General features: G+C 36.0%; 1 protein-coding gene across 1 annotated transcript in view; it reads left to right on the forward strand.

The window, feature by feature from the left end:
* Nucleotides 1–5,366: 5,366 nt before the first annotated feature.
* The window catches only part of LOC133819790 (transcriptional corepressor LEUNIG_HOMOLOG), a gene marked incomplete in the record, with an annotated part of 8,773 nt that continues 4,263 nt past the window's right edge, over nucleotides 5,367–9,876 (forward strand). The window contains 10 exon segments of the mRNA XM_062253130.1: nucleotides 5,367–5,514; nucleotides 5,620–5,697; nucleotides 5,845–5,902; nucleotides 5,988–6,085; nucleotides 6,339–6,448; nucleotides 6,548–6,825; nucleotides 6,912–6,987; nucleotides 7,080–7,188; nucleotides 8,967–9,019; nucleotides 9,093–9,368. Of these exon segments, the coding sequence (XP_062109114.1) occupies nucleotides 5,871–5,902; nucleotides 5,988–6,085; nucleotides 6,339–6,448; nucleotides 6,548–6,825; nucleotides 6,912–6,987; nucleotides 7,080–7,188; nucleotides 8,967–9,019; nucleotides 9,093–9,368 (1,032 nt within the window).

A 9,876-nucleotide genomic window follows, 5' to 3' on the forward strand; every position in this document is an offset into this window, starting at 1 on the left:
TCTTCTCTACTCAAATCCTAACTCAGTATTTTCTATTCTTAGGCATCTAAGTTCTTCGAACTTAAGGTTTTCATTGGTAAGTATCGTTTCGATGGTGTAGTTTATTATTTCCATCTCTTTTTTTTAGTATACTCACCTCTATATTATGGTTTTTAGGAGTGTTCCAAAATCCCGACTTTGTTCTCATCATCCCGGTATATTGGTAAGGAAAATAGGATAGGATTTATGTGCTATATGTTTTATATGTTATCTTATGGTTTTTATGTTATGAAATATGTTATGATATGTATGTTTGTAGGCTTGGGCATATGACCCATATGACTAACAAGCCCCAAATAGATTATGGGCATATGACCTGCTTAGCTAGTAGGACCCCACTAATCTAATGGGCATATGACTTGTTTAGTCTATGGGACCCCAAGTAATAATGGCCATTATAGTATGTATGTGATATATGTGTTATGGTATGTTTTTTTTATATTGCACTATGAATTTTTATGTATATGGCTATATGTTAGATTTTCCTTGCTGGGCATTAGGCTCATTCCTTTTTGTTTATATGTGCAGGAAAATAGGTCTTAGTGGCGGGGAAGGTTCTTGGAAGCTTAGAGAATGTGTATTGAGGCGGAATGGATTCAAGAGCCGAGCGTTTCGATTCGAGGATGTAGTTTTGTTTCTTATGGTTTTTACATGTATCTTTCCACATTTTGTTATGTAAATCTCTTTTTAATTATGTCATGTTTTGATTTTAAAACAATGGGATCCCATATCCTAACTTGAATTTTATGTAAGTTTAACCTTTACTTTACAGTTTTTAAATAAAGTTATGGTCTTTTCACTTGTAAGTTTTATTAAGGATTAGTGTTTATGTATAGTTTTCGTTAATGGTCCAAAAGTCTAGAGTAGTTGGGTCGTTACAACTGCCGAACCCGACTAATGAGTCACAGCTTCACAGTTGGTACTAGCACCTTTGCCAAATCTGACTAATGAGTCAGTACCGTGCACAGGTAAGCAATGTTATCAATGTGTATCATATGTCAGTTATCCAAGAATAGGGCATTCAACATGCTTACTAAACAATTGCTAGCATAATTATAATCATGCACAAACACAGAGACTCAAGCTCTGACCAATCTCATATTCATCATTCATGACATGCCCTAATCACATGTTTCTCGTGCATCACATGCATCACATTTTACTAACCAGCATGCCTCGATAATAATCATGTGCAAATGGGCAAGAATGCCAAGCATTCATTATGCTATCAATGTTTACATTTAAACATCCAACATGCATCAAACATAACCATGCATGTCACATATGGGGTGCAGTTTTCTTACCTCAGATTCGAGCTAGAACCAATATAAGAACGACCCTTGAGAACGATCAACCTTTAAGCCCTTAGCGGCCACCTAATCATAACCAAATATGGAACACCATCAATAACATGATAATCAAAGGTTCTCAAACCAATATCTAGCCTCCAAGAGATCAATCCAAACTAATCCAAGTAGTAGGAACACTCCCGAGGCCTATAGCTAAGTTCCCGGGGTCAAAACGAGCAAACGGGGTGAAAACAGGGCAACGGCTGCGGCCCTAACACCTTGGGCCGCGGCCCCCAGGGTTCTTTGAGGCAAGGGCCGCGGCGCCCAGCAAGGCCAATTTCCTGACACCTGCTTCTTCGAACTAAGGCCGCGGCGCTCAAGAACAGGGCCGCGGCCCCCAACCCTGGGCCATTCCCAAACGTGTTTTAAGCACTCCAAATCCTCCAAAAACATACCCAAACATTCCCCATTCATCAAATCAAAGTTCCCAAGCTTCCCAATACTCAAAAACCCTCAAAACCCAATGTTCAAACCAACCAAAAACTCAACAATTAACAAAGTCCAATTCTAAGCTTAGAAACTTTAAAAACTTAAAACTTAAAACTTAGATTACCTTTGATTGGGTTGTTTTCCGTCAAATCCTTCGGTTAAGAAGCTTCTAATCTTTCCTAGGATCGCTATGCCTTGACCCTCGCTTGATTCCGACTCCTAGAACTCAAGATTTCCGCAAAAATGCTCAAACGGTATAACGGACCGTTGAGAGAGAGAACGAGAGGTTTTCTAATCTACGCTCTTATCTGGGGCTACTTCAAGCTTAAGTAACCTCAAATAAAACCTAGCGCTCGGGGTCCCAAAAACACTCCCGGGGACACTATAGTCAAAACTTCCAGAATTTCACCCTGATCTCAAATATTCCCAATCTATCACCAAATAAACAATTCTATTACTCCAAAATTGACCCCGTTATGACAAAACCGCTAATCCATTATATATGACTGTCTCATGCCGAATAGCTCGAATATATCTCCATAATAATGAAATCTCATTCACAAGTTACAATATGCACCCAATGGCCAAATTACCAAAATTCCCTTATAATTATAAATGCACCCATATGCATGCGTTTACCATCATATAATAATATAATTTACATTAACATGCATATATTCATTTTATATCATATTAAATCAATTATGGCTCTCCCGGCCTCCTAATCAAGGTCTTAATCCTTATTAGGAAATTCGGGGCATTACACGATCCCTTAGCGATGACCTAGTCACAACCATAATAAAGAATTCCATCAACATCGAGTGATTAAAGGATTTCAGACCGATTCCTAGCCTTCGGGACATCAAATTCCACCCAACACAGAAGTAGAATTGATCTTGAGCCCAAAAGGTTAAGTTCTCGACCTAAAATCACTCCTAGGGCCAAAAATCCCCTTAAGGGTCGCGACCCTAAGGACCCATGCCGCGGCCCTCCTCTAAACTAGAAGCTCGGCCTCCTTGGAAAACCACACACGTGCTGCGGCGCTCCCCTGAGGCGCCGTGGCCCGCCTCTGCTTCCGAGCCCTCCTGGCTCCTTCTTGCTCCATAGGGCCGCGACACACCAAGAACAAGGCCGCGACCTAGCCCTTCGAACCCAAATTTTCTAGGTTTTTCTTTAACCGAACCCAACCAGAAACAACCTAATTTTACCCCAAAACTTCAAACTCAATTCCCATAATTAACACAACCCTTTCCAGCAACAAAACCCAACTAATTACCAGATTAAAACTCATCAATAATCCCAAAACCCATCCTCCCAACTATCAAGCAAGCAAAACGCCATAACTCTCAATGAACTAACAGAACCAACATAAGAACTTCAATTTAGAACCCTTACCTCAACTGTATGACCCAAGTCTTAATCTGCTCTAAAAAATTCCCTAGTTTCAAGCCTCTTTTCCAAGCCAGTTCTCTATCAATTGATTCAGCCCACCAAAGCTCCAAGAGGTTAAGTGTAGAACGTGAGAGATAAGGAGGAGCTGCTGAGTTTCTTTTCTTTCCCTTAAGTTTCCTAAGCCGTCTAAGGGGTTCCTAGCCAACCAAGTCCTACACTTGGACATAAATGACCAAATTGACCCTTTGCCCTTAGCCTATTCATCAAATGTTCTCAAGGGCAATTTTGTCCTTTGTCTCATACCCTGCTATTCACAATTTACGTCCTATAATTCCCGTTACCTCCAATATTCTCACATGATTACCAAATAATTTCCCATTACCCACTAGTCCCGGTAATGTACTAAATTACTAAAATACCCCCAAGCTCACCCCGAGCCGGGTATAAAACCCCGTTGTGACTTTTCCGCTAACTTGCTCATCAAGATCGCCTCGTGTCGAGTAACCCAAATATATCCACATAATAATGTAGTCTCAATCACACAAGCACATATTTGCATTTATACCCTGAACGAGTCAAATTACTAAAATGCCCTTCTTATAAGAAACGGGCCCACATACACATATTTAATATTTCTAACATGCAATCTTAATTATATTATAATATAATTCACATAATAACATAGTTATTGCCTCCCGGCCCCCGAATCCAGGCACTAAGCTACATTAGGAAATTTGGGATGTTACACCAAGGCCGAGACACCCATGACCAAAACCCTGGCACCACCACCCTAGCCCCATTGCTCAACCATTGAGCAAAGTCATCGCCACCCTGGCACTGTGAGATCCTTGTGCCACTCGTGCCCGTTGCTGCCGCTACTCAAAGGAGAACCAATTAGGTTTTGAAAAATCTCCAAGACTTATCTTTGATTTGTAAATAATTTGTCAGTCTTTTAAGTGGAAACACTTGCTTTATTGACAGAATTTAATTGAGCTTATATAATTGGAAAAATTACACATAGCACAATAAATTTAAAAAAAATGTGAAAAATACGGAATTTTACAGAATTTACAAAAATACGGATAACGGTTTGTCATCCTTCTATAATCATATTACAATTTTCTATTTAGCTTGTAGATGTTGTTTACAAAATTGTAACATATGGTTACAAACTTGTAAACTCTAGTTACAAATTTGTAAACTTTTGTTATAAAAAAACTATATTGTTATAAATTTGTGAACTTTGTTAACAAAAAAAAAAAAAACTCTGTATTTACAATTATGTCCCTTTATATTTTTGTAATTATTTTCAGATTCTGTATTTTTATATATTTTTTTAAATCTTAATTATTTTTGTGAATTTTCATATATAATTGGACTACCAATTTAATTAATTTTTTTTTACTCTCTAGTTTTGCCATTATTATTACTATACTTACCAATTTGAATTGAGTTTATACTTTTTTGGACCCTGTGTTTTTTCCCATTATTTGTTTGGACCCTGTGTTTTGATAAATTACTTTTTGGACCCTATATTTTGTAAAATAGTTAAAATAGAACCCTAAACTCAATTTTGATAAAGAAAAAATTGAATATAACAACACATTTTTTAAACATAATGATTTTATTTTTATTCTGAATTGTTAGTTTGGTAAATTATTTGTGATTTTAGTTGAAAAAACATTGACCAAAATCTGGTTTAGGGTTCTATTTTAACCATTTTACAAAACATAGGATCCAAAAAGTAATTTTTCAAAACACATGGTCCAAACATGTAATAGGAAAAAACACAGAGTCAAAAAATGTATAAACCCATTTGAATTCGATGAATTTTTTCATCAATAAAACTACTAAGATAATTTTTTTATTTTTTATAGGAAACTTACTAAAATAAATTGGATTTTTTTTTTCAATATTTAAAGTTTTATTGTCTAAATTTTGGAATCCATCTCTAATTTATATGTTGGTCATATTAAAGCACTACATAAATTGGCTAAGCACGTAATTAGGCTTGACAAAGAGATTAGTTACTTTAGGCTAGACAGATATTAGTTAATTAGATATATAAAATACTCAAAAGTGGCAGTTGACGCTGAAATAGCTAACAGCTCACAAAAATCAGGCTCGAACCATCTTGGTTCGGTATCCATATATATATAGCTTCGGAGCCAATTCCGAACCTAAGCTTCGGTTATTTTTCAGACTCTCTCTCAAGTGTCTCTCTACTGTGTTTTACTCCGTTAAAATTTCCGACTTTCCAAACTCCACTGCACTTCTTCTTCTGATCACAAAACCCTAACCCTAGGTTTGACTCCACCGATCAATTTCGATTTTTCTTTACATCTTTGAACTTCTTTGGCTGTGGATTCTGGAGTTAATGTCTTCCTTCTTTTTTTGGTGAATTTATCAGGTAAACAAATTACAAATGCTTGATCAACGAAGATCGTCGCTGATTTGAGTTTGGATCCGTATTTCGGCTTCGTCTGAGGTTTGTTTTCGTCAATGTGCTTTTAATTCAGTGATTTATTAAAAAAAAATCTCCTGTAATGATGATTATCACTGTTCGAATCTAAATTTTTTTTTTTTGGGAGATTGTGATCAATAAATTGAGCTGGTTTTCTTTTGTTTTGAGCAGCTTGGATTGATTTTTGACCGGCCAGAATGGCATTGAGTAATTGGGAAGCAGATAAGATGTATGTAGACATACCTATGATTTTGCAGATTCTTAATGTTAATTTTATCTTTGAAAATTTGTTAATTTGCTTTTTTTTAAAACAGGCTTGATGTATACATTTATGATTATTTGGTAAAGAAAAAATTGCATGCTACTGCCAAGTCCTTCATGACTGAAGGGAAGGTCGCCCCAGATCCAGTAGGTAATAATACAATATTAGAGGCAAATTTTATGATTATTGTTTTTAGCTTTTAACTGTTGAATTTATTACTGAATTGGCAATTGAGGATTTGCTTGGTTTAGAATTTAATCAATTCGAAAGCTTTTTCGAGTTTCTGCTGTTCTCTGTTCGAGTTTGTTACTTTAAATACCATATCATAATTCTTGGATCGTCTGGAGTGGGTTTTGCATTTGAATTTAGTAGCGTTTGTAATAACTAATTCATATATATGTAGCTATTGACGCACCTGGGGGCTTCCTTTTTGAATGGTGGTCTGTTTTCTGGGACATTTTTATTGCAAGAACAAATGATAAACATTCGGAAGCTGCTGCTGCATACATAGAGGTTAGCTTTTTTTTAGTTTAAATTAATCAGCTATTGACACCCCTCTCCCCTCCCTCATCCTCTTTTCTCTCTCTCTGTGATAATGATGTTATGGCACAGCAAATCAAAACAAAAGAGCAACAACAACAGCTGCAAATGCTGCAAATGCAGCAAATGCGTCATGCTCAGATGCAACGTAGGGATCCAAATCATCCTCCCCTTGGTCCGCTCAACCCCATGAGTTCTGAAGGAGTGCTTGGGCAGTCTACTGCCAGTGCGTTGGCAGCAAAAATGTATGAGGAGCGCATGAAACACCCTAATCCAATGGATTCAGAGACTTCTCAACCACTCCTTGATGCTAGGATGGCTCTTCTTAAATCAGCAACAAACCACCCTGGGTAAAAGTGTTCGAGATTCTATGTAATTATATTTTTGATATATGTCTTAGTGGGTAGATAATTTATCTTTCCTTTTCCTGTTACAGTCAGCTGGTCCCAGGGAACCAGGGTAGTGTCAATGCAGCATTACAGCAAATACAAGCACGGACCCAGCAGAACCCTGTGAGTACCTGCACAGTTCAATTTTGCTGAATTTTCTTTCTTTCCGTGCTCATTCTTGTTTGTCATTGATTATTTGTAATTTTGTATAATAGGACATCAAACCTGAAGTTAACATGGCCAATGCTCAGAGATCTTTGCCAATGGATCCTTCAATGTATGGGCAGGGAATGATGCAGTCAAAACCAGGAATAGGGAATGCAGGTATTGTACATTTTCTGTTCGCCAAATTAAGGAAAAATAAAATAAGCAGAAATACCTAAAAAGGAGCAAGAAAACAAACTGCAGAAAATAGAATTATCTAATTTACAATGCTGCATCTCCCGTTATATTATTCGAAACCAGAATAACTGGAACAACGTGGATCATGACTATATAAACTCCATTTTAAAAATTTATAAATATATATTATGGGCTAAAAGTAAGCAGTGTTTGTCTTGGTACCAGTCAGATTATGTGGGACCACATCCACCGAAATACAAGTTTGAATTAAGAAAGAAGCTTTTAATTGCATGCAGGCAAGTACTGATTGTTGGGAAAAATGAATGGAATGAAAATGGTCAAATGTCTTTATTTGGTTGGTCTTAACACATTGGATGGCTTTTTGCTTGTTCAGTGGAATTGGCATTCCTTACATTGAGGAATGACTATTTCATTCCATAATTATTTATGAGGTGTTCTCTTCCTTGATTGCTCTTCTTCAATTTTAATCAAATACTACCTAACTAATTTTTTCTCTCCCTCCTCTCACCATTTCTTTTATACTTTGACTGTACTTTCTTTGTCACTCTCTACTTTCCCACTATCACTACTTTCTCTCTATACTTTGTCTCTCCTCACTCTCAACACGCCCCTCTTTACTTTATCTTTACAATTTTCCTTTTTCTCTACACTTCCTTCTTTCTTTTACGTTTCTTCTCCATTTACTCTCTTTTTTACCACTTGCTCCCTCATTTTTCTGACTTACCATATATTATTTCAACAATTGGGGTTATTTTGGCTAAATTATAGTTTAATGCATTTTCTTCATTCCTTTCTATTAAGTTCTATTCTTATTATCATGACCATTCCATAATGGAGGTTACTATAGATTGGATTAAGGTGCCTTTGTATTGTGTATGAGCGTTATTGGTGGATGGATGAAGGCTATTTTTTTAATTTCAACATGGTAAACCACCATAGAAGTTACCCTGAAAGCATAGTAGGCTTTACAAGCAGAAGAAAAGGTTATAGATTTTACTTTTCTTAATGGACTAGTAGTCTTTGAAAGAGAAGAATTGGTCGATTAACTTATCATTTACCAAATTGTCAATGGTTTTTTATTATTATTATTTTATTTTAGAGAGATTGTTAAAATAATGTTTTTTCCCCTTTTCTTTTCACTAGAATATATTTTAATGTTTTCTGTCATATATTTCATCTTTGAAACGAATGAATTGGAGCCATGAGCAAAGGTTTTGACTGTTAATAAATAAATAAAATTAAACAATAATTTAAAAGCAAGGCAAAAAGAAAAACCATCCATCCCATGGAGATAATTTGGCCTGTTAATAATGTATCACATTTAGAAAATTATCACACATGGAGTTTTGTTTTGTTTTTAAACAAAACTTTCTTGTATTAATTAAAATGAGTATACAAGGGTGTGGAAAAAACCACAGGTATCACAGCACAAAATATAACACGTATTAAACAAACATCAACAATCATTAAAAAATACCAGAGCATGGAATTCCTTTAGAACCCTTTACATTATGAAGCCAAAGGGCAACCCAAGACCAATTCTTTTAACACATGGAATTGTTGCATGTTTTGACAATAAATACAAGCTTTAATTTTAAATCATCCAAACAGTTATTAAGATGGATATATGAGTAATTAGTTCAGTTTCTTTATGGCATGATTACATTAATTGCTTACATCAGTATGTGCTTATAAATTGTTAAACCATGCTGAAAAACTTTTGAAACTATTTTTTTTAGCAGGTCTTAACCCAGGAGTCAGTGGTCTACCTTTAAAGGGGTGGCCTTTAACTGTAAGTCTAACTATCTTTTATCTATATGAGAGACAAAATATATCAGTGAGTAATTACATGGTAATTTCTCCAGGGTATCGACCAAATCCGGCCTGGTTTAGGGGCACAAGTTCAAAAGCCTTTCCTTCAAAACACAAATCAATTTCAGCTTCTGCCACAACAACAGCAACAGCAAATCTTATCACATGTACAGGGGCAGGGCAATCTTACTAGTACAACTATGTATGGTGGTGATATGGATGCTCAAAGGCTTAGAGGATTACCTAGGGGACCTTTAAATGCAAAAGATGGCCAGTCGATTGCAAATGATGGATCTATAGGCTCTCCAATGCAATCAACTTCATCAAAGGTAAACTTTAATTTCCGGAACTACCAGAAACTCATCCTTCCCCTAGAGACCTCATATTCATGTGAAGCCCATTTGAGTGGTTGATTTATTAATTAGTCACTGATTTTCATATGTACTGCAATTCATTTTGACTGTTGATGTTCTATTTTCAACAATTGGACACATGACAAGGGGCTAGAAAACAGTCATCCTGGAATTTTTTTTTAACTGATATTAAATGTATGTTGCTTGGTTGTAACAGAGTCTACCTATTATAAATACCCTGCCTAGTTCGGCTCTCTAACTGCAAACTTTTGTGTTATGAATTGTTCAGCACATTCAAATTTAAATTCATATTTGCGGGTCCTCTTAAAGATTGTGAACAGCCTCTTAACAGAATCTTGCAGTTATTTGTGGCTTGTTCTAGTGTCTATATTTTGTTGAAGAGTTTGCTGTTTATTTCCCACGTGGGTACAAATAGGAGAGGGTGATATAAAGGATCATAATCTATTGAAAAAGAAAAAGAAAA

Source organism: Humulus lupulus, chromosome 2 (assembly GCF_963169125.1).
Source record: "Humulus lupulus chromosome 2, drHumLupu1.1, whole genome shotgun sequence".
NCBI classification, from domain to species: Eukaryota; Viridiplantae; Streptophyta; class Magnoliopsida; order Rosales; family Cannabaceae; genus Humulus; species Humulus lupulus.